The sequence below is a fragment of the Arachis ipaensis genome, chromosome B8 (genome assembly GCF_059453495.1).
Source record: "Arachis ipaensis isolate K30076 ecotype BB chromosome B8, ASM5945349v1, whole genome shotgun sequence".
NCBI lineage: Eukaryota > Viridiplantae > Streptophyta > Magnoliopsida > Fabales > Fabaceae > Arachis > Arachis ipaensis.
In genome coordinates, this window is record NC_142443.1 from 135,819,174 (window position 1) to 135,844,278 (window position 25,105).

The 25,105-nt window shown below is 36.2% G+C and overlaps 3 protein-coding genes across 3 annotated transcripts; 2 read left to right on the forward strand and 1 right to left on the reverse strand.

The window, feature by feature from the left end:
- The first annotated feature begins 4,201 nt into the window (after positions 1-4,201).
- Positions 4,202-5,392, forward strand: LOC148549958 (F-box/kelch-repeat protein At3g23880-like). The gene has a single exon (XM_088495873.1). It carries the CDS (start codon positions 4,202-4,204, stop codon positions 5,390-5,392), a length of 1,191 nt encoding a protein of 396 aa, XP_088351999.1.
- A 4,630-nt stretch (positions 5,393-10,022) lies between these two features.
- Positions 10,023-14,043, forward strand: LOC107613563 (putative boron transporter 7). Its single transcript, XM_016315630.3, has 12 exons — positions 10,023-10,354; positions 10,437-10,519; positions 10,661-10,853; positions 10,962-11,100; positions 11,195-11,360; positions 11,478-11,644; positions 11,793-11,966; positions 12,070-12,165; positions 12,288-12,404; positions 12,498-12,805; positions 12,987-13,266; positions 13,407-14,043. Exons 1-12 carry the CDS (start codon positions 10,251-10,253, stop codon positions 13,665-13,667), a joined length of 2,088 nt encoding a protein of 695 aa, XP_016171116.1. The 5' UTR covers positions 10,023-10,250; the 3' UTR covers positions 13,668-14,043.
- Positions 14,044-15,155: 1,112 nt separating this feature from the next.
- On the reverse strand, positions 15,156-21,136 carry LOC107611658 (potassium channel AKT1-like). Its single transcript, XM_021110013.2, has 12 exons — positions 20,856-21,136; positions 19,970-20,335; positions 19,500-19,557; positions 19,106-19,417; positions 18,568-18,813; positions 18,184-18,282; positions 17,636-17,671; positions 17,349-17,534; positions 16,854-17,048; positions 16,655-16,730; positions 15,734-16,333; positions 15,156-15,488 (listed from the first exon to the last, which is right to left on the reverse strand). Exons 1-12 carry the CDS (start codon positions 21,104-21,106, stop codon positions 15,220-15,222), a joined length of 2,694 nt encoding a protein of 897 aa, XP_020965672.2. The 5' UTR covers positions 21,107-21,136; the 3' UTR covers positions 15,156-15,219.
- Positions 21,137-25,105: the final 3,969 nt, after the last annotated feature.

Below are 25,105 nucleotides of genomic sequence, written 5' to 3' on the forward strand. Positions count from 1 at the left end.
CGGCAATCAATTCTGGGAAAAGATACTACTTCTCTTCGTCACTAAGAGCCGCCGTACCAGTATATAATTTGTTACTATTTAGATCGAATCAGATCAGATAAGTTCATTCATACACTTTTTCATAAATAATGCTACACATCCAAGTCTTTTTGTTAATCAAGTTCAACGTAGTTAGTCTAACATAACAAAAATCAGTTATAACTAGCACTGGTCAACACTAGTTGGACTTAGTTCATAAATAGATTTGGATTTGTAATATTACTCTTTTTCGTAGACTCTTTTGCTAATGATTTTTTTTTATGAGCAGAATTTTGGAAGGTTCTCATGCCTCATATGTGGAGACGGTACCATATAAAACGATAGTTACTTTTACAGCCTTGCAAATATTATACTTTGGAATCTGTTTTGGGTTGACATGGGTGCCAGTAGGTGGAATCTTGTTTCCACTACCATTCTTCCTTCTCATTGTTATAAGGGAACGCTTGCTTCCCAAAATGTTCAACCCGGACCATCTCAAAGAACTTGATTCCTCTGAATATGAGAAGGTTGAGGGTGCTCCGCAACCGGTAGGATCCATTGTCCTTCTTTTGCTCAATAAATTATTATCTCGTTTGTTCAGATGATGACATGCATAAAATTTGTTTGTTTGTTTCTTTTCTTGCAACATAAGGAACCTGACACCGAAGACAGCGGAGAAGAAGATGAGTTCTGTGATGCAGAGCTATTGGATGAGATGACAACACACAGGGGAGAGTTGAAACATAGAAACGTGAGCTTCGATAGAGGCCAACGCACCTCCGTTGATCATGTTTGAATCTGATGAATTTTTTCCTGCATTTTCTAAGATGCAGATAACATGATAAACATACCAGCAGGTAGAATAAGAAGGTGATCTTTTGTGGAACAAGAAAGTATTTAATCTTGAAATGCATTCAAAAAGAATGCATATAATCAAAATGTTTCAAATAAACTTTCCCTTAATTAGTTAGATTTGGAAAAGGGAGGAATAAAAATCCAATGGGTCAGATGGGATGTAGGGAAACTGAAATGTATTATGTAAGAAAAAGAGAAGATATAAGAATCACTTTGAAGTTATTCTTTTATGTATTTATCCTTTTTTGGTTTACAAAAGTTATTCTTTTATTGTTTATCAGATGTATTAACACTTTTTTCTCTTATATAATACAGAGTTTGTTTTATTTCTTTTTTTCCCTTTCGAAATACATTTCCAAGTATATTTTTTTCTCTTGGGACAATATTGTAATGAGAAATATTATTTATTAGGATAAACTATTAAAAAGGCACTCGAAAATTTATATTGTTAATACAAACATGGTACACGGGATGCTACACATCCATGTAACCATGTAACCAAGTTGGCCCAACACAAAAAAAATTCAATACCATTAAATGAAACGTGAAATACACGCGTCCAACACACACGAAATCGCTCTTGTCCAATTCTTCTTCTCCCCCACGCTTCTTCTTCTCCTCCCGCGCTTCTTCTTCTCATGCTCGTTTACGCACGGAGTGTCTTCTTCTTCTTCGCCTTCTTCTTCGCGTTCTTCCTTCTCCACTTTTTTCACGTTCCTTCTTTTTCACTTGTTTTTTTCCTTATCATCATTCTTTTTTTGTTGTTGCTGCTGTATTTTTTTTTTGTCTTTTTCTCCTTCTCTCTCTAGTGAAAAAGCAGTAGAACTGTAGAAGCCTAGAAGGTGAGGAAGAAGAATTTTGAATAGTGCAGAATGAACCGAACACAATACTCATGGTGAACCGAACACAATACAATTGTATAGTACTGAGTGAACGAAACATAATTCATTATATAAAATCAAATTCAAACAGCTTTCTGTAGAATGAACCGAACACAGTACTCATGGTGAACCGAACACAGTACTCATGGTGAAACAATTGTATATATAGTACTGAGTGAACAAAACATAATTCATTATATAAAATCAAATTCAAATAACTCTGCCTACAATTTACATATTATCAATTCAATTCAATACAACTCCGTCCATTTAATTCAATTCAAATTAGCAATTGCATTCCATTCAATTCGATTCAAAATTGAATAATCCAAACTTTGTCAATTTGATTCGTTTCAGAAGAGTAATCCAAATCGTTCTCCTGTTTACCAAAAAATTATGAACCCCTAAACACTGAACCCTAAACCCAAAACTCTAAACACTAAAACCATAACCCTGAACACTGAACCTGAACCCATAAACCCTAAATCCCTAAAACTCTAAAACCTAAACCCTAAACCCTACACCCTAAAACCTAAATCCTAAACTCTAAACCCTGAACCTGAACCCTGAACTCTGAACTCTTAACCCTGAACGCTAAACTCTAAACCCTAAACCCTAAACCCTAAACCCGAACCCTGAACACTGAACTCTGAACCCTGAATGCTAAACCCTGAACCCTACCGTAAACTCTAAACCCCTAAACTCCTGAACCCTAAACCCTAAACCCTAGACCCCCTAAACCCTAAACCCTCAACTATGAACATGGTGAACCGAAATTAATACACGGGACGAACCGAAAGTTTGAAACACACTGAACTCCTGTACACTGAACCCTGAACCTATAAACCCTAAAACCCTAAACCCTGAAACCCTATCGTCATTCTTTTGTTGTTGTTGCTGCTGTATTTTTTTGTCTTTTCCTCCTCTCTCTGGTGAAGAAGCAGTAGAAGGGGAGGAAGAAGAGTTTTGAATAGTACAGAATGAACCAAACACAGTACTCATTGTGAACCGAACACAGTACTCATGGTGAATCGAAATCTTAATTATGGTGAACCGAAATCTTAATGTCTTGAAAATCATTCCCACATTTGGAACAAATTTTTCATCCACAACACAGTTGGTTTGCATGGTGAACCGAAATCTTAATTATGGTAAACCGAAATCTTAATTACGGTGAAATAATTATATAGTGCTTAGGGAACAAAACAGAATATATTCGTCCAATTTTGTTAGACTCCTTTCTTCTTACCGAACCGAAAACATGACATGGTGAATCAACTCTTTAGTACTCACCGAACCGAAAAGTTACACACAATTACTCACAGTTAGTCACAGTTACTCACAGTTACATATTATCAATTCAATTGAATTCAATTCAGATGTAGATCACCTCAGTCCATTCAATTCACTTCAGATAAAATTAGCTATTTCATTCCATTAAATTCGATTCAGAATTCAATAATCCAAACCTCATGAAATTGATGCGTTTCAGAAGAATAATCCAAATCGCAGTCATTCAATTGATTTGAAGTTGATTCATTCATTGTTTCAAATCGAAAGTGCAGATCAAAGAAGAAAACGAAGAAGAAGATGAATGACGAAGGTAATTGCGTTGAATCAATTCAGATCCATAATGCAGAGAAGAAAAACGCGAAAGAGGAGAACAACGAATTTAATTAGGTTAAAGAATAAGAAGGAGAACAGGAAGAAGAAGGTTTACGTTGAGAAACGTTGATAAAGCAAAATAAAAATTCGTTATATAAGTTATAAGTGGCGCGTGTAAAACAAACGGCGGTGTGGGGCGTGGAGTAAAAGTTACATGGATACCATCCATATAAGTTTTACATGGATGTAGAGCTTTTCTCGTACAAATAATCCTTAAAGATACGAATGACAATAAGACCTTGAATAATTTGAAAATGCGACAAAAATAATTAATAAATATTATATTTTTATAAGTGGCAAAATTTTTTTTACATTTAATAAATAACTTACACATTTGATCCGAATTTATATTTGAATAATTATTTAAAAGGTATAAAAAAAATAAGAACAAATTTTGATCTCTATAATATTTTTTATTTTAAAAAAAATTTATCATTTACAATAATTTTTTTGAAAATATCACTTAACATAAGTTATCAAATTTTAAAAATATATATTTTTTTATCTTTTTAGTAATGTTAGACAAAAAATCACATGATAACCTGAATTTTAAATTTTTTTAGAATATATTTAATATCTAATCATTTAAGATCGTATTTTTAAGATTTTTAAAAATTTATTTTTTAAAAAACCTATCCAAACAAATCTTATATATCAAACAAAAATCCAAAGTGTGTGTATGTGTGCCACGCTCTATCTTCTCCTACTTATTGATATTCCATCACATTGAACAAACAAAAACCCAAACCCTAACCTTAATTGTCCAACGGGAATGAGCCAGGATGAATCTGATGAATGCGCATCTTCCGGAAGACCTGATTTGGGAAATCTTGCTGTGGCTTCCAGGGAGGCTCCTCCTGCTGCTGAGGACCGTCTGCCGTTCATGGAATTCCTTCATCTCGAGCCATGAATTCGTCATGCACCACCATCAACGCTCAACTCAACCTCGATTAGTGTATTGTAGTTTGGAATCTGAGGGGATGGACATCATGCAGTGCTCTGTATCATCTCTTCTTTATAATCAGCTTCAACCAACTAGAATCGATCCACTTCAGATTAAATACAAAAGCATTCAGGGATCTTGCAACGGGTTGCTTTGCTTGTGTGAAGGTCTTCCCTATAAAAATCTAACTTTGTTCAATCCTTGTACCCGTTGGGTATCCCTAATCGTTCCATTCAAGTACCCCCACGGCGATGATCGACACCCTGTATTTTGTGGCTTAGGGTATGATGCCCTACGTAACAAGTATAAGTTTGTTACGTGTTCTAAGATATCCGGTGGATTGGGAAGTAGAGCTATAGTTTGCACCTTGGAAGCAAATCCTTCTTGGAAAACGGTTGATCATCCCATGTTTCCATATTTTACATGGTGTCATAGCGGAACATTCGTGAGCGGCACTCTCAATTGGATAGCGCATGATCCTAGTAAGAATCATGATCCATTTAGAGTATTGGAGTATTTCATTCTTACCTTTGAGTTGATAACGGAGTCCTTTGGTCGATTACGTCTACCTAAAAACAATCACACTCACCCAGGCTTCTTTGGTCGATTACGCAATCACACTCACCGAGGCTTCCATGAGGACGTCCCTTCTTTGCATGTTCTCAAGAACTTTCTTTCTGTATGTTTTCATCCTGCCTATGATAACACAGCTGCTTACACTATTTGGATAATGAAGGAGTATGGAGTTGAAAAATCTTGGACTATAGTGTTAAGAATCCCATTCAATGGTAGAATAATCACGCCGGGTAATTGGCTAGAACCCTTGTACATGTCAGAAGATTATATTCTTTTGGCATACGGAGAATTTTATCGGGGCAAATTGCTTGTGTATAATTTTCGTAAAAGAGAAGTAGTTCATCCTATGATTGATATCTCAAGTGACAGTTTGTCTATTTATCCCTTGTCTAAGTTTTCGTATGGAAAGTTTTTTCATGTTTACCATGAAAGTTTGGTTTCATATTTTCCCTAAGATTAATTTCTGGGATTCCATATTATATATTTATTCTTTGTGTAAGTTTTCATGTGGAAAGTTTTTTCATGTTTACCAAGAAAGTTTGGTTTCATGTTTCTCCTAAGATTAATTTATGAGATTCCATATTATATATGTATTTTTGGACTCCATAACTTGCAGTTCTAATTATTAAATAAAATAATTTAATTTATGTATGCTTTTCTAACCCTATAATTGTTGTTCCTCTTTGCAAATTCACAATATTCATATTATGTTAAAAGGGGACAAATTAAAGCATAAATTGATAATAGTTTTATTAAAAAGATTTTTAAAACCATACCACCTGCCTACCATAAAATAAGTGGGTTTTAATAAGTACAAATGTGTTTGATAAAATCAAATTATAACTATAATTCTGTTTGGTAAAAAAAGAATTTAAAATTAAAAAGGATTATAACAGCCATAAATATAAAAATAAAATTTTGACATTAATTAATATAAAATCTTATATTAGATTTTTTTAATTTTGATAAGTATAAGACAATTTTAAAAAATTTTATCTTAAGTACTTTTAAAATTGTAGAAGACTTGGAGAAGGGAGGTTGAATCTATGACCCTCTTTTACTTTAATGAAATAAGCCTTCACTTACAAACTTTTAATTATAATCTCTTTAAACTGTGCAACGAAAATTTTATGAAACAATTTCATTTTGTCTCATAAATATCAAAAAACAGAATTTAAATTATTACCTACACAAATTTCATAGAATTCATACAATTCTTTTCTCTCAAGTTCTCAACCAAATGAACCCAATGTCTATTTAATATTTACACACTTATTCTAACGCTATATATAGCTGCATTTGTTTACTCGTACAAAATACTAAAACAGTTACGTATAAAAATATTGAATTATTATATTTTATATTTTTTTGTGTCCTTATAAAAAGGATATAGACACCAATAAAAAATATATTTTATTTTTTTAGTATTTTTTTATTATTTTTATTAAATATATATTATTTTTTTTATTTTTCTATTTTTGTATCATATTTTTATTATTTTATCTTCTCCAATTCTCGTAACCAAATCCAGTCTATTAGATCGAATTGTATAGGATTTAACTTTGCAACGTCAACGTGGGTGGTCTGGGTTTGAATTTTAATCTTCATATTAGATAATAGATTTCTATGCATCAACATTTGTTACACAATAAAATACAAGAAAGTATCATGTCAACCTTATATTAAACTACTTTATTTATAAAAGAATGACATAAATATTAGTTTCTATAAGATGACAATATAGAATTAGTTTACAGTATACACATAAAAATTATTCACATCCAGATCTACTGTTCTACACCCGTGCATTACGCAAAAGTGAGATAGATATATGTACTTTCATAAAATATATAAATTAATTTAAAATCTAATATTATGAAATTAAAAAATTTACAAAAAATTGAATTATAAGTCAAATAATGAAAATATTCAATTAAGATTTATTGATTTGATTTCATATAATTATTTTTATATTTGTTTTTAAAGTAATTAATTTTATTTAGGGTAAAGTACTAAATTGGTCCCCTAGGTTTGGGCGTAATTCTGTTTTGGTCCTTAAGGTTTAAAGTGTTCTATTTGAATCCAAAAAAATTTCATTTAGCATCAATTTAGTCCCACAGTGAGGTCAAAATTAAATAATTAACAAAATGTCCTACATAACAACAGTTCAAGAACAAAATCCATAATCTGGAGAACAAGTACAAGCTCCAGAGGCACAAAATCAACCATTGATGCATCAATACATTTATTTATTATTTTCTTTAGTTTTATAGAAAATATTTTATTTATATTATAAAAAAAATAATAAATAAATGTATTGATGTATTAATGGTTGATTTTATGCCTCTGGAGCTTGTACTTATTCTCCAGATTATCGATTTTGTTCTTGTACTGTTGTTATGTAGGACATTTTGTTAATTATTTAATTTTGACCTCATTGTGGGACTAAATTGATGTTAAATGAAACTTTTTTGGATTCAAATAGAACACTTTAAACCTTAAGAACCAAAACAGAATTACGCCCAAACCTAGGGGACCACTTTAGTACTTTACCCTTTTAGTTATTATTTATTACTTTTTTATATTTAAATATTATATTACAAGAATTAAGTTATTGTATGCACAAATATAAATATAATATTTTAAAAGTGTTATTAATATAATTTTTATTGATAAAAATATTTATTGAATACTGTTACGTGAGTAACCTGGAGTTAGAGCGTTGGGCTTGTGAAACTGGCCCACGCGTCTGATGGAGGTAATCTCCGACTAGGCTAGCGTCTGGAAGCTGCCGTCCAACTTGTGTATGTGAAGAAATGGGGGTGGTACCTACAAAGACACTCCGATGCCTAAGTTAGTAAGGGGTTTTAGCAGGTTTAGAGAGTATTCGAACTTAGAGATACATGAGGGGTGTCAGCGTATTTATAGTGGTGAACTAATAACCACCGTTGGAGTAGTTCCACCTTTTTAGGTGGATAACCGTCCCTTTTTCTTAGGGAAGCTGAGATATGGCCCCTAGAAGTGGATTGAGAGATTTTAGGGGCAGTTACTTATTTGAATAAGGGTTATCTGCCAGCTCATCCTCGATCCCGACTTCCTTAGAGCAAGTCGCCGTTGAATCCGACCATTGGAGAGGAGGTCGGTGTCGAGTGAAGGCTAATCTTTGGATTGGGCCTTCTATTTAGACCTGGGTCTCAGTGTTGGGTTAGGGTATGAACAGTGCCCCTAGGCTAATTTTGTTGAACCTTTCCATGTAGTCCCTTAAAGGTTCCTCGATCTCCTGTTTTACTCCCAGGAGGCTTGGTGCATGCTTTACCTTGTCCTTTTGGATTGAGAATCGTATGAGAAATTTTCGCGAGAGGTCATTGAAACTAGTGACCGACCTTGGGGGGAGGCTATCAAACCACTTCATCACTGCTTTAGTAAGGGTCGTCGAGAAAGCCTTGCAGCGAGTAGCATCAGAAACGTCGGTTAGGTACATCCGACTTTTAAAATTGCTTAAATGATGCTTTGGATTTGTGGTTCCATCGTAGAGATCCATGTCACGGCTTTTAAAGTTTCTCGGTACTTTTGCCCTTATAATATCCTCATTGAATGGATCTTCTCCTCCCAAGGGAGAGTCATCTCGGTCACTGCGAGAGTTCCAACTTTTGAGAGCGGACTCTAGCCTTAGGAGTTTTTCCTCAAGCTCCTTTCGTCGCTCGATCTCGCCCCTCAGATTTCTCTCTGCTTCTCGTTGTCACTCCAGCTCTTGTTCCAACTGTTCCAGGCGCCCTTGGTGGCCATGGAACAGTCCCATGAAGTTGGCTGCGTGGGTTGTCCTTATTTACCTGACTCGCGCCCCTCAGAAGAGTTTTCCTTCTGGTCTTTTACTCCCGAAGAACCTTCTTTATTCTGGTTGGTCACCCCTTGATGGGTGATTATTGCTCTGTCATTGTTGCCAGCTTCCTGGTTCTCTTGTTCAGAATCAGATGTCGTGTTTCCATCCTCGTTGAAGTCGTCCGCCATCATTGGTTGATCTCCAGGTCTCCGGTAACGACGCCAATGTTACGTGGGTAACATGAAGTTAGAGGGTTGGGCTTGTGAAACTGGCCCACGCGTCTAATGGAGGTAATCTCCGACTAGGCTAGCGTCTGGGAGCTACCGTCCGACTTGTGTATGTGAAGGAATGGGGGTGGTACCTGCAAAGACACTCTGATGCCTAAGTTAGCAAGGGGTTTTAGCAGGTTTAAAGAGTATTGGAACTTAGAGATACCTGAGAGGTGTCAGCGTATTTATAGTGGTGAACTAATAACCACCGTTGGAGTAATTCCATCTTTTTAGGTGGATAACCGTCCCTTTATCTTAGGGAAGTTGAGATATGGCCACTGGAAGTGGGTTGAGAGATTTTAGGGGCAGTTATTTATTTGAATAAGGGTTATCTGCCAGCTCATCCTCGATCCCGACTTTCTTAGAGCAAGTCGCCGTTGAATCCGACCATTGGTGAGGAGGTCGGTGTCGAGTGAAGGTTAATCTTTAGATTGGGCCTTCTATTTAGACATGGGTCTCAGTGTTGGATCAGAGTATGAACAAATACTAAATGCTATTTTATCTTATTCATATATTATTACTATTTAAAAAGTATTTTGTAAATATAAAATTTATTTATTTGTTTTATTAATTTAAATTTTTTTTAATAATAAAATCTTAAAATTTTATTTTTAAAAAATGAAATAAATTGAATCAATCTAAATCACAATAATTTAGATTGGATTAGATTTAGAAATAAAAGCAAAGCCATCTAATTCAAACCCCAATAAATTATATACTTTAGATGAAGTTGATTTTTTTTTTTTTTACAAAACGGATTCAAATGGCATTGCAAAGACCCCCTAATTAGTGGCACCCAAATGAGCTCTAAATATTTGCAACTTATTACTTTTTTTTTTTTTGGTGCCTCTATTATTGGTATGAGAGTGAGTATGAATAAAAAGAATTAATTGGAGAATGAGTTCCAACATTTCCCATATTTTTCTTGTTTTTAATGCTTGAGCTGTCTGATGAAATGCAAATTTGATCACATTCACATGTATCCAACTGTTTCTACCCATTTTTTAAAGTTTCAATATTGTCCATTTTGGACTATTGCCGTTTTCTTTTTCTCTGTCACACATGACATACCCCACCTTATACCTCTGTCTGTGTCATGTCTTTTTCTCTTCTTATAATAAAAAAGTTAAAAACCTCATTAGTGATTATAGCCTATCATTTTTTCATGCTCTCTCTGTTTCTTTACTCACCTTCACTTCAACTACTAGCATTATTCATCAGAAATGGGGAAGATGGGAACCCCATTTAAGGGAATAATTCAAGATGTAAAAGGAAGAGCTGAATGCTACAAGCAAGATTGGGTTTTGTCATTCTGCTCTGGTCTAAGGTACCATTTTCTTTTTTCTTTTTCGTTTTTGGTTTTTTTGTCCCCTTCAATTAATCAGCAACTTCTATGGTTTGTGAATTAGATTATTGGCTCCAACATTCTACATATTCTTTGCTTCTGCTCTCCCTGTCATTGCTTTTGGAGAACAACTAAGTAGAGATACAGGTAAAATATTATAGTAATTTTAAGGTTGTGTTTGGAACAATTGAGATAGAGACACTAGACTCTTTCTTTTTAACACTACTGAGACAATTATAGTGCTTACAACTTTTTTTCTTTTTTTTTTTTGGTTTTATTTTTAATCAGATGGAAGCTTGAGCACTGTAGAAGCATTGGCATCTACTGCAATTTGTGGAATTATTCACTCTATAATTGGTGGCCAGCCTTTGTTGATTGTAGGAGTTGCTGAACCAACTGTTATAATGTACAGTTATCTCTACAATTTCAGCAAGAAAACACCTGAACTTGGTGCAAAACTCTTTCTGCCTTGGGCTGGATGGTATGATATGATAATTAACTCTACTATCCTTACTTTTAGGGCTTTCAAATAACTTTATTTTCTCATGTAAGTATCATATATGTAATTCTATTGCATATGTATTGACAGGGTTAATGTATGGAGTGCACTCTTCTTGATTGTGCTTGGGATTTTTAATGCTTGCACTGTGATCACGAGGTTTACAAGGGTTGCGGGGGAGTTGTTCGGCATGCTAATTACTGTTCTTTTCTTTCAACAGGCTATTAAGGTATTGTTTCCTTGCTTCCTTGCATGATAATACATTTGTGAACTTGGCACTTGATAGATAGATCTTACAATTGTTTGATTTGAATGAACCACAGGGATTGGTTGAGGAGTTCGGCACGCCGAAGAATGAAAACCAGTTGGCAGAAGAGTTTCAATTCCAATGGAGGTACATTAATGGATTGCTTGGAATCATTTTCTCTTTTGGAGTACTTGTCACTTCCCTTAAAACCAGAAAAGCAAGAACATGGCTATATGGAACAGGTAAATTTCTACATATTTACCACTTTAGACCTTACACAAAATGTTCTAATCATATATTTGTTTATCTGGTTTTCCCCCCTTAAAATACACTTAATTGTGGCATTCAACTCGATGCAGGGTGGCTACGAAGTTTTATTGCAGATTATGGGGTTCCATTGATGGTAGTGTTATGGACTGCACTGTCTTATGTTGTGCCAGGCAAAGTTCCCGAAGGTGTTCCTCGAAGGTTGGTTTCTCCGCTTCCTTGGGAATCTGCATCTCTGTATCACTGGACAGTAGTGAAGGTATTGCTAAACTATTAGTATCCAGTGCCATGTGCACACACTACTTTAAAACTAGATGTTGGTGTTCAACATTGTAAACTTCATGTGCTGATTATTTTCATTGTGGCAAATCCTTGTTTCCATCTAATAGTTACTGTAAAACCTGCAGGATATGGGGCAGGTTCCTTTTCTTTACATAGTTGCGGCAATTATTCCGGCTTTCATGATAGCAGGACTATACTTTTTCGATCATAGTGTATCTTCCCAGATGGCTCAACAGGAGGAATTCAATCTTCAAAAGCCATCTGCCTATCACTATGATATGTTTCTGCTTGGAATAATGGTAGGTTGTTCTGTTTTATCCCAAATCCTGCTTCTTATAAGTTATAATAGCTTGGCTTCATTCTATGCCGACGAAGTATATGAACTAAACTTATTGTCTTTAGACTTTGATTTGCGGTCTTCTTGGCCTTCCTCCATCAAATGGAGTCATTCCGCAATCTCCCATGCATACAAAGAGTTTGGCAGTTCTTAGAAAGCAGGTAGGCATCATCCCCCCTAACAAAAAACCCCGCCGCGTTCACTTTTTGCATCAAGTCACTTTGTCCTTGTTCTATAGATATCAACTCAACTTAGATTTGTGTACTACATTGTCAATTTTCAGTTGATCCGAAAGGAAGTGGTAAAAAGTGCCAAGGAATGCATTAAGCTGAAAAAGACAAAGTCTGAAATATATGGCAAGATGCAGGCTGTCTTTGAAGAGATGGATACAGATCCTACTGTCAGTTTTGTTGGTTTGATATCTTTGCATCTTCAATCATTGTTGCAGGTATATTCAAGAGTAATTCAATGGTAGTTTTTGGTTTTTGTGTAGGCCAAAGAGTTGGAGAATTTGAAGGAAGCTGTAATGAACCCTGATGCCAAGGATGGTACAAAGAAAAATTTTGATCTTGAGGAGCACATAGATGACTATCTACCAGTCCGGGTTAATGAGCAAAGAATGACCAACTTAATGCAGTCCCTTCTGATTGGCCTCTCAGTTTTGGCCATCTCTATTATCAAAAGGATACCTACCTCGGTTTTATGGGGATATTTCGCTTACATGGCAATCGATAGTCTACCAGGGAATCAGTTTTGGGAAAGGATATTGCTTCTCTTCATCGCTCCAAGACGACGTTCTAGGTAAAGTAACCTTTTAATTATGTCAAAAAGAGAATATGCCAAAGATCCAACACTTTTAGTAGAAAATATGAAAAGTTGGCTTGTTGTTTCAAATGCAAGGCAAATGTAAGGGAAAAATGTTAGTCACCTAACATTTCCATATACTTGAGAAGCTAATTTTGTAATCATTTTTTATGAGCAGAATTTTGGAAGGTTCTCATGCCTCATTTGTGGAGACAGTACCATTCAAGACCATAGCTGCTTTTACCGGCTTCCAGTTAGCATATTTCGCAGTCTGTTATGGAATGACATGGATACCTATAGGTGGAATTTTGTTTCCACTACCATTCTTCCTTCTCATACTTGTAAGGGAGCACCTGCTTCCAAGACTCTTCAAACCTCGAGATCTTCAAGAACTAGACGCTTCCGAATATGAGGAGATTCTTGGTGCTCCACGCGGTTCCCTTAGTATGTCACTGCAGGTAAGATTCATTGTCTATGTTGCTTGGACTACAATACATGTGTTTTTCTTTGTCTATGTTGCTTGGACTACAATCCATGTGTTGTTCTTGTATAGTTTCGCCCTTCGATTAAGAACATGGAAATGTTTTTCTTTGTTTAGGATAAGGAACCGGGCAATAGCGATGAGAGTGTAGAAGATTATTGTGATGCTGAGATATTGGATGAGATGACAACCAGTAGGGGAGAGTTGAAACTCAGAGCTGTGAGCTTCAATGATGGGAACTCCAACAATGATGGAGATCGCAGTTTCAATGTTAGAAATCGCAGCTTCAATGTTAGAAATCGCCGCAGCTTCAATGCTAGATACCGCCACAGTTTCAATGATAGATACCTCCATAGCTTCAATGGAAATGCTGTTTGAATATCTTTGCATTCACCATTTTCTAAGATGCAGAATGGGGTTTTTGATGTTATTGTAGTGTGTTCTGAAGACATGAATGCTCAAGATTGATGTGTAGATGGTTAAGGTTGAAGATTATACTCTGTGGAACAAGAAAGGATTACAGGAAAATGGGAAAGAAAGAACTGAGTCATGTGGGGTAGAGGGAAATTAAAAGACTGATATGAATATGAATGATGGTAAGAACAAAGAAATTAGAAAATACATAGAAAAAAAATGTAGAAGCTATTATTATTATTATTATTAATGAGTAGTCATTCTTTTGTTGTTTATTCGACATCATAAAAATTATCATTTTATTATCAGATTCAATAGTGAGATTTCTCACTAGCAAGTATGTGATGGTGTATGGTCATTTTTTTGCTTTGGGTCATTGTTATAATAAGATTTGTAAAACTTATTTTTTGTCCGCACAGGACAACACACTCTTCTTTATTATTGGAATAAGGTAATTCCTATTTTAATCTCTCAAATCTAATTGATAAGTTAATCTAGTTATTATTAAAATAATCAATTGTGCTTTTTATTTTAAAAAAATGACTCTCATTAGTGTAGTACTGCGTGAGCAGATTGACACATGCTTTTTTAATTGTAGTCAGTATAACATCTAAAATTAGTTATGTGACTTAATTAGTGCTTATTAATTTTGATTTAATTAATTTCTATTAAGTCGCAAAACTAGAAATTCCATAGGAAGGAGCCAAACAAAAACAAAATATAATCTATAAAATTATATCTTAAGACATTAGTTATATTTTATCGTATTATATAAAAGTTAAGGTTTTAAGATATATTTTAAAAATTTTGATTTTTTTAAAATATGTTCGATGATATTTCATAAAACTAAAATCATCAACAATCATATTTGAAGGGGATTTTTGAAACAATCTAACTTTTAATACAAAATTGTTTAATAGGTTATTTAATTAATAGATTGTTCAATAACATTTTGAATATTATTCATTAAATTTGAAATAAGATAATTAGAATTTAATTTATTGTATGTTCTCTCTTTTCTCTGGAAAAAGTCAATATTTTTTGTTTTAGAGATTTTTAATCCAAGCTATATATATTTTGTCTCTCTCCCAAAGCACACATTAAAAAACGTACTTGTCTCAATAACAACACACAACGCTAATTTATGTTTTTTCTAATGACTAACTCTCAATTTTCCAAGGGTGGCAAGAGAAAAAGGTTAATTGGTCAGTCTTACTCTTGAATTTTATTGTGTTTGCACAAATAAATGTTTTCTTATAAGGAAGAAATAAGAATATGGTATATAGTGCTATTATATGTGTACAGAAAATTGGTCACCAAATCAGCTATCTTTATAAAATACATATTAAAATATAAAATATACATTAAAAATAAGTTAAACAATATATGTATTTATACATAAATATATAGCAATTGATTTGGTGGCCAATTTTTATTGTGTAGATAGCATTTTTGATTTCCAAATGATGCATCCCTAATAAAAAGAATGATTTGTTAGCAAAATTAGCTTCCCTCTTCATTTATGTGCAATAATAAGATGATCACCATCTCTTATGAGATTTATGTCATCCACTTCAGCTCCTTCTTTGGTCAAAATTTTGACAGCAGTAAAGTCAAACATTTTAGCTCCAATATCTAGCAGTTCCTGAATGGTATTTGGCAGCATAACAAGCTTTCCAGCATGTTCACCCTTTTCAGGACAACTTAATGTCAATCTGCCAACAAAGTCATCCTTGTTCAACCTATGATTGTTAAATTTTTTGGATGCCTCACGCTCTCTTTGATCTGTATAGTCATAATGGAAACAAAATTCATCACTCTGATAGCCAAAAAACCAAAGAAAAATCTTCATTTGTGTTCTTTCTGTTCTCTTGCATTTATCTAAAACCATCTTGAAAACTATATGCAAAAAAATTTTGCACTTTCCTTTGTAAACATTTGTCTAAACATGCGGCAGTTTGTTTGCTTTCTAAATTTAGTTCTACAGTTTATAAGAGCAAGTTGTTTGAAGGTTAATTTGATATACTTACTATGGTTAGCTGCCGACATCATCCCAAAAATGGAATTGTTAAAATTGTTGTTTCTTCTTCTTTTAGTATTGTCAAAGAACATATCTTCTGGATTGCGTGGCGAGTGGAACTGTCCAATGTTTGTTTGGGGAATACTACGCATAGTTGGTTCACTTTGGTACCTTCCAAGGTTAGGCAAGTGCTTGCGATTTGATGGTGGAATAGCAGCAGGAATTGGACCTGTCCTCTCTCCAATCTTCTGAAACATACTTTTGATTTCATCATGGTCTTGTTGATCCGCCAAGGTCCTTGGAGTCCAGCCGGTAGCGTCTTGCAGATCAATGTTGGCTCCTTTTTCGACAAGGAACTTTGTCATTTGGAGGTTTCCTTCACACACTGCAGTGTGAAGAGCAGTGGTTCCATTGTGTGTGGGTTGTGTCACATCCCAACCATATTGACAAATTCTATTGAGCAGTTCCATGCTATTTTTCTCAACAGCAATGCATGCCAGGTGGCCTGCATCGGCAGGTTCTAACACTGCACCATGCTCCAGAAGGAGTTTCACAATGGAGTCGTTACCACTTATAAGTGCTTCAAACAGTGGAAGATTTCCTTCCTTATCTGTATAGTAACAATGTAAGTACCAAAAGAGTCATTTGCTAAATTGCATTCAATTGTCTCCCATATGATCTTAGTTTAGCACTTTTTTTTCATTCTTGAAATGTAATGGCAAGTAGCACTAAGTATTGTTTGGTATTTGTCTCAATATACATATATATAAACACTGACAAAACACAACTTTTTCTTGTTTGGTTTTGTTTCTGTGTCTCTGTATTTCTATTATAAGACACTTATCAAACGCAACTAAGTCATTTGTAGTACCGAAAGTTTCTGTGTTTCATAAATAATTGCAGTTTCAGACAGGACAGGACTGAAGAGTACCTCTGATGTTGGGATCAGCATCATATTCCAGAAGCACAGATATACACTTCTCATTGCCTTTAGAAGCTGCAATATGCTGTTACATGTGAAAGCAAAGTTGTAAGATTCTAGTGTTTTCTACTTTTCTTACATGTATGTATAATTGTGCATGCATGTATGTGAAGGTGTGTTTGCTCAAAAGGGGAGAAACACTACAAACCAGCGGTGTCCTTCCATCTGGGTCGCCTTCATTTGGATCCATACCCTTCTTCAGCAGCCGTTGCAACAATATATCATCATTTCGGTTTACTGCAAAGCATGTGCTGATAGGCAAATCCAATTTACCACGTGCCAGCATGGCCTCTGTCTCTCGGAAAATAATATCCATTCCTGGTGCCTGGGATTCATGCAAATGCTGCGAAAAGAAGACATTGGTTCACAATGTCGAACCTAGAACAATTTTATTTTGATATTGTAACATTGAATTTTGATTTCTAAGGGGTAGAAATAAGCAAGTTTGTGTAGGGTGAAATAGGATGGTAGCTTAATAGTTTTGATATATGGTCTGTATTTCGTTGTTCAACAAAGTTGAATAAATTCTAAGAAAAGATCGTGGAGTATGATAAAGTAGAATCAATAAAAAATGTGAAGGTTGATGAGCAAATGTTTATGTGAAAGAAACTAAAGGGCATTTAAAAAATTTAGAATCATGTACCTTAAGAAAATTGTTCATCATAATTGTCCCATCTCCAACATTGGAGTGAGCAAGATTTATAAATGTAGTCCGGCTCAAGCGCAGAAGTTGGCACAATCGTTTGGTCCGAACTGTAAACATCTGGGGCCTGTAACATAAAACTCCAACTTCTCCAACTAATTCTCCTGCCTTTATCTCACCAACTACCTATAGTTATAACCACACATCTTCTTAGTGATAGAAACATGTTTTCCTGCTGTCTCTAATGTGGGTGATGATTCATGATGCTTAATCACAAATAAACTTGCCTGTTCAGTTCTATTCTGTCCTTTGAGAATAACTTCCTAGTGAAAGTTCAGTATGTTAGTACAGAATTCCACATGCAGTAAAAAGGAAAAGGAAAATTTAGCTAATAAAACAAAGATCTCTTATAACATTCTTCACATATATGTAATTTCATTTGTAACAATATTCAATGGGTTTGTTGAAATAGCATATAATGTTGACACAACTGGTTCTATTTCCAAATACGGTGGACTGTTACTGATGCAGTGATGCACTCTATGATCGCAAAATAAAATTTGAATTTGGGTAAGCCCATGCCCATATTTGACTCCATTTAATGGGCAAGGCTTAGCTGTAATGGAAATTGCTTCACATGCTGAAGCAAATTGATTCAGGCCGAATGACCTCAGGAAACAATAAATAAAAAAAAAATTCAACAAGATTAGTTATATAAATCCTTGGTCCATACACATCTTAGAAACTGGAAATCAAACAACATACAAATTATACATTACACACCAATCAAAGCATAAATGGACTTAGGGGAAAATTGAGGGGGTTAGTGACTTACCACAGCACCAGTGACCAATACATAGAAGTCTGTTGGTGCTTCATTCTGCAAAATCACATCTTCCTTTGGAGGAAAATACTCGGGCTTCATCTCTGAGACCTACAAAATTGAGAGAGTTCAAGGTATGCACTGGGAATATGTTCATCATCATCCAATTAACAATGACTAACAAGGAGCCGATATACATGTATAGACAAAATTTTCTTTTCGCTTTTTTTTTTTACTTTTTGCGAATCATAAACTCATGCGATAAGCAGATTAGACCAGAAATGAGTGATATAACCAAAACACAATATATGATTCTCAGTTTGGTGTCTGAAATAGTTTCCCAATGTTTAGTCTTAAACACCGTGGTAACGAAGTAGACCAGAGAGAAAATATTACCAGTTGAAAAAGCAGATCATGTGACACCCCATTAAACAAGTAGATATCCTCCAAAAGTTCATAGAATAGGTAATGAGAGATGCTAGAACGAATAGCTTTCGGGAGTAATTCGATAATCTCTTGCTGCTGCAGCCCTTCTATATCAGTTCTGTACTTCATATGCAAATGTGCAATCATCTGTTCTTGCATGAGAACAGGCAATTTATTCCGTTTGGCAAAACTTGTCACAGCTTGAATTGTGTCTCTCTGATATGCACAACATGTATTCAAGAAAACCAAACATCAGAAGTACAATCAAATTAGCAATGAACCTCTTAGGAAGATAATGATCTAGAATCAAAATAACTTCAAGAAATAGGTACACGATTCAGGACATGATGACGGATACAAATAGAAAAATAGGAAAATGTCTCCTAAGACAAAATTTGTCCAATTTGATATCTTGAACCACTTACTAAAAGAAGCCATATAAGTCTTTGAAAATATAAAGATTTATGTGCGGCTCAACAAGTAAAGGGTCAAGGCAGAATATACTTACATATTTCCTAGTTCTGCTTGTCCCATGAACGACCAAATTTGTCATGTTACCTATGAGATATGCAGTTAGCCCAAGATTGAAGAGCATATAGAAAGTATCAAAAAGAGTCTCCCTTGTGTTCGTAGGATGTAGATCTCCATAACCAACCGTTGTAAGAGTTGCTATGGACCAGTAAATTGATGCTATATAGAGATTTGTGACACTATGATCATCGACTTCCGGAAGAAGCGAAAGCCATGTTTGTCCGGTTTCACGATTCAGAGTGATAAAATGGAAAATGCAAGCAGCAAAATGAGCTGCGAATAATGTAACCTACAAATTCCAAGGCACCAACAATAATAAGTCCAATATGAGACTCAAGTTGCTTTATAAAATGGTAAAAGCAAACACTTACACAGATCAGTTTTGAGCAGCGAACCCAGAAGTAATTATAATGCCTGTCCTTCTCTAATCTAACACAAAGAAGGTAAAATGGGAGGATATGGCCTAATCAGTTCTTTACAAGATCAAAGATAAAAATGTGCTATCAGTTTAATTTGAATTGGCAAAAAGAATTACCCCTCCTCCAGTTCACAATGTTTGTCACCCTAAACCTAAAGAAGTTTTCTTTATTCAATATATAAGTCATACTCACATCTTTTCTCCTCCAAACAATGTTAAGCATAATAAACAATGAAGCTTTCTATAACATAATTATTCAATAAGGGTGTGTAGGTAAACAAATTTTTAACCAATTCTTGATTGTGAATTCCTTAGTTACTGGGAAAACAACTTGATAACTACCTTGGCTTTTAATCTAACTGCCACACAAAATGCAATTGCAGGACATATGAAACATCGAGCGTAATAATTGTTCTACGTTACCTTGCAAACAAGGCACTGACTCGGCGAAGACGCCAAAGGCGAAGCATGTTGAAGTAAGCATATTTTTTCAGGGCAGCGGGCAAAAACCTATGAGCAACTTCAGAGGGGATAGTGGAGATGACATCTAAAGCCAACCATGATTTGGCATACCTCAAAGCAATTAGGCTTTTATCATCAACTAGCAAATAGGTAGTCTTGTCTAGGTATGCAACAAAGAAGGTGAGAACAATGTCAACAGCAAAGAATCCATTGACAACATTGTCAGCTACGAAGATTGCGACCATTTTTTGGTTAAGGAATGCAAATTCAAAGGGACAAACCCATGCATTATAGAACACCAAGAACACCAGAAATGTCTGCCAAAGTCTGCAACGTATCAGTTACCAACCATCAAACATGTGGTACGCACATGAAAGAAGACAGCATAATCAAGCAACTTAACTAATATTACTTCCTCCATTTAACAGAATCATATCTAAATACAATTTTTTTGTATTTAGAATTAATAGAACAAAAGTATTAATGTCATAATAAATTAAGGGAAAGCTTAGTTCATTAATTATTCTGAAGAACTCTTATCCGCTAATGGGAGCTATCCAATGGGAATTGAACTATCCAATACTAACAACGCAATATGCCACTTAATTGATTAATTAATTAAATTAAACTAAATCTAACAAGAATTTAACCTAAGTTATGCTTAAGCTTAACCATATATAACACAATGTTAACAATCTCAACCTCACACTTGCCCTGTGTATATATATCTTGAGTCTGAAACACTTCTTCAGATCTAACAAAACAACACAAAATATGTTCCTCTATCTATCCATCTATATAATATGCGTGTGTGCGTGCGTGCGCACGCCCTTGTATATGTCCGTACCTGTAATTGTGGTTGAAGGGAGAAACAATGTAAGGACGGAGCTTGAGTCTGTGGGAAGTGGAGCCGAGCGAGGGAAGAGGAAGACCGGCGAGGCTGTATTGGCTTCCTTCATAATCAAACTCCGCAATGTGATCCCTCCTTTGGCTCTCAGGAAAGGTGTCTTCTTCGTCCTCGTCGTCGTCACCACCACGGGCACCACCACACAATCTTGCAAATACCTTCTTTCCACGCCTTCTCATTTTTCTTTTCATTCGTCTTTATTTTCCGTATTGAGAACAAGAAAGAGCTACTTTCTTGTGTGGGCGATTGAACCACGCGCCGTGGCTTGTTTAGGACAAAATGAGAACTGCATGCATGGCGTTGTGTGGTTAGTTAGTTACGTTAGTTAGTGTCTACATTGTGCGTGGCGTAACCAACGCGAATGAAAAGTAAATTGTAAACAAATTTCCAAGACTATTTCGGTTGGATGATTTTGAAGGTGGAATATCTGGTGAAATATTAACACAGAATATAATTAATAATTAAATCCAAAAACTATTAATTAATAAATGGATTTAGTTAAAAAATGTTTAAAAGATATTTGTTAATGTTAGAAACAAGAGACTGAGAGAATGATGTGAAAAGTGTATTATTGAGTTGTGTGTCAGGTACAATATACAAGGGGTATTTATAGGTGCTAAATAAATCAAAGTAATAAAGACATAGAATCCTACAATTAATGTACAGATATGCTATATAAATATAGACGATGCTAATTGATCTAAATTGATTCTAATGATTCTAATTGATTCTCTAACATCCCCCCTCAAACTCAAGTGGGAGCTAAGGATACCAGCTTGAGTTTGGATAACAAAATCCGAAAGCGAGTCGGGTGATGAGCTTTCGTGAAGATATCAGCAGTCTGATCCAGTGTCCCAACAGCAACGAGACGAACAGCATCAATAAGAATTCGTTGCCGAACAAAATGACAATCAATCTCAATGTGTTTGGTGCGTTCATGAAACACATCATTATGGGCAATCTGAATAGCACTGCGGTTATCACAAAAGACATCAGTAGGGGACGACTGAGGAGCACCCAGATCTTCGAGAAGCCAACGAACCGAGATAACCTCAGCAGTGGTGTCAGCAAGGGCACGGTACTCAGCTTCTGTGCTTGAGCGAGCAGTGAACGTTTGCTTCTTAGCACGCCAAGAGATGAGAGCGTCGCCAAGAAACAAACAATAACCAGTAGTAGAACGACGATCAGTGGGATCACCAGCCCAATCAGCATCAGAGTATGCCTGAAGGGTCAAAGAGGAATGGGCAGAAAAATAAAGGCCATGAAAAAGAGTGCCTTTGACATACCGAAGAATGCGAAGAACTGCCGCATAGTGAGTAGTACGGGGAGCAGACAAGAACTGGCTGAGGACATGAACTGGATAGGCAATGTCTGGTCGGGTGACAGTCAAGTAGACGAGACCGCCAACTAATTGACGATAAAGTGTCGGATTATCCAAAACAGTGCCATCCATAGGGGTAAATCGAACATTAGGCTCAAGAGGAGTAGACTCGGTGCGACTATCTGTAATCCCAGCGCGGGCAAGGAGATCTGAAGCATACTTAGCCTGAGAGAGATAAATGCCATCATCTGTGGAGATGACCTCGAGACCAAGAAAATAGCTGAGAGAACCAAGATCCTTCATCTCAAAGGTACGCTGAAGTGAGGTCTTGAGATCAGAGATACCATCAACATCATCTCCAGTAATAATCATGTCATCAACATACAAAAGTAGAAGAACAACTCCACGGTCGCTTTTACGAATGAAAAGCGCATTCTCATGAGGACTAGAAATAAAGCCAAGACTGCATATGGTAGTGCTGAACTTGTCAAACCATTCACGAGGAGCTTGCTTAAGTCCATAAAGTGCCTTGCGAAGGAGACAAACCTTACTGGAAGGACAAGGATATCCTGGAGGTGGTTTCATATAGACTCTCTGTTTCAAATCCCCATTAAGAAATGCATTCTTCACATCCATCTGACTGAGAGACCATCTTTTAACCGCAGCAATGGCAAGGAGAGCTCTAACAGACGTAAGGCGAGCAACAGGAGCAAAAGTCTCTTCATAATCAATACCATACTCTTGCGTACAACCTTGAGCAACCAATCGTGCCTTATAACGGTCAATAGAGCCATCAGAGCGAGTCTTGATCTTGTATACCCATCTACTGCCCACAACTTCCTGATCAGAAGGAGGATCAACCAAATCCCAAGTGTGTGCTTTTTCAAGTGCCTGTATTTCTTCCTGCATTGCTTGTTGCCAATTTGGATTTGTGGAGGCTTCTCTGAATGACTTAGGTTCATGTTGATGAAGAATAGTAGAAAAGCAATGATAATCAAGAAGATGAGGAGGGGGATTCCTTACTCTAGAAGAACGAGTGGGAGGAGGAGGCATGACGCTAGGAGTGGGATCGCCGTCCGGACTGGAATCATCGGGAGATGGAGAAGGTGGAGGATCAGGAGCCTCGAGTGGTGGACTTGGGGTAGACCCTGTAGTATCATCACTAGGAAAGAGATCAACATTTGGGTTAGTAAAAAACGGTGATGGAGTAGAAGGAATGGACTCAAAGGAGGAGAAACTAGAGAACATGTGATGTTCCCAGAAGACAACATGACGAGATATACGAATACGGCGAGAGATAGGATCCCAACAACGATAACCCTTATGTTCAGAAGCATACCCAAGAAAACAACACATGCGAGCCCGAGGTTCAAGCTTATTATGTTCATGAGGCTGAAGAAGGACAAAACAGACACAACCAAAAACACGGAGAGAACTGTAATCGGGAGAAGTACGATAAAGACGCTCAAAGGGAGTAGTGTTACCAAGAACAGAAGAAGGGAGTCTATTGATAGCATGAACAGCAGTGAGGACAGCTTCACCCCAAGCACGCTCAGGACAGGAAGAGGAAATAAGCATCGCACGGACAGAGTCAAGAATATGACGGTGTTTACGCTCAGCTCTGCCATTTTGTTGAGAGGTACCAGGACAAGAAAACTCGGACAAAGTACCCTGTTCAGCGAGAAAATTTAAAAGTTTGGAGTCACGATATTCCATAGCATTATCACGTCTGAAAATTTTAATGACCTTTGAAAACTGAGTTCGAACCATAGTGGCAAAGTTAATATAAATCTGAGGCAACTCACAACGATTAGTCATCAAATAGACCCAAGTAAAACGGGAATAATCATCAATAAAGAGGACAAAATATCGAGCCCCTCCCATAGAAGCGGTGGGAGCGGGTCCCCAAACATCAGAATGAATAAGATCAAAAGGAGAGCATGCAATAGAGGAATTATTATTAAAGGATAAGGCAGGTTGTTTTGCAGTGTGACAAGAAATGCAATCTAAAGACTCATTTTGAACTTGACCTAAAACACCCGTAGATATAAGAGGACGTAATTTGCCTAAGGAGCTATGGGCAAGACGTCGGTGCCACAAGTGAAGAGTAGATGGAGAGGAAGCAGCACATATATGGGTAGAGGGAACATGAAGGTTCTCGAGCTCAAATAAGCGTCCAACCTTACATCCAGTCCCGATGATCTTTCCCGTCCGACGATCCTGCACACGACATCCAGAATTTGAAAAAATGACATCAAAACCAAGTTCAACAAGCTGACCGACAGAGATAAGATTAAAATTCAATTTTGGAATAAAATAAGCATCAGAAAGATGAATATTGGACTGTGAAATAACCCCGTGATGTGTTGCATGCAAGAGGGAACCATTAGCAGTGTTAACAGAAGGTGCATTTGTAGTGGGAGACAACGACGAAAAAAGATGACGCAAAGGAGACATATGATTGAAACAACCAGAATCAAAATACCATTTAGAATTACCTGGAGGGGTGGAAAGAGTAGCGGGGGTATTACCAGAGAAAGAGAGAAGTTGCCGAAGAAGGGTTTCAATATCTGATGGAGAGACAGAAGGTGTGTTGAGAGATGTGGAAGAGGTGGACTCAGTAGCAGCAGCAGCAGAGGCAGGCACATGCGAAGAGTGGTTGGGACGAGGTTGATACTTGTTCTGATCTGAGCGTGGTGGTCGAGTAGGACAGGTAGCAATCAAGTGACCCGAGAGCTTACAATAATGGCAGAACAGTTTCGGGCAATTGGAGCCAATGTGGCCTTTTTGTTTGCACTTACGACATTCAATAGAAGGACAGTCGGAGAAGGAATGCCCAGGCCGATTACAATTGCGACAGATTTTTCCC

What these genes read in the sequence shown, in the direction of transcription:
- LOC148549958 (XM_088495873.1), top strand. Translation starts at nt 4,202, where the DNA reads ATGAATCTGATGAATGCGCATCTTCCGGAAGACCTGATTTGGGAAATC.
- LOC107613563 (XM_016315630.3), top strand. Translation starts at nt 10,251, where the DNA reads ATGGGGAAGATGGGAACCCCATTTAAGGGAATAATTCAAGATGTAAAA. An exon ending in AACATGGCTATATGGAACAG is followed by an intron (nt 11,361 to 11,477) that starts GTAAATTTCTAC and finishes AACTCGATGCAG; the next exon opens with GGTGGCTACGAAGTTTTATT. An exon ending in ATCACTGGACAGTAGTGAAG is followed by an intron (nt 11,645 to 11,792) that starts GTATTGCTAAAC and finishes TAAAACCTGCAG; the next exon opens with GATATGGGGCAGGTTCCTTT.
- LOC107611658 (XM_021110013.2), bottom strand. Translation starts at nt 21,106, where the DNA reads ATGAAAAGAAAAATGAGAAGGCGTGGAAAGAAGGTATTTGCAAGATTG. An exon ending in CCCTTCAACCACAATTACAG is followed by an intron (nt 20,336 to 20,855) that starts GTACGGACATAT and finishes GATACGTTGCAG; the next exon opens with ACTTTGGCAGACATTTCTGG. An exon ending in ATGATCTGCTTTTTCAACTG is followed by an intron (nt 18,283 to 18,567) that starts GTAATATTTTCT and finishes TCAATTTTGTAG; the next exon opens with GTCTCAGAGATGAAGCCCGA.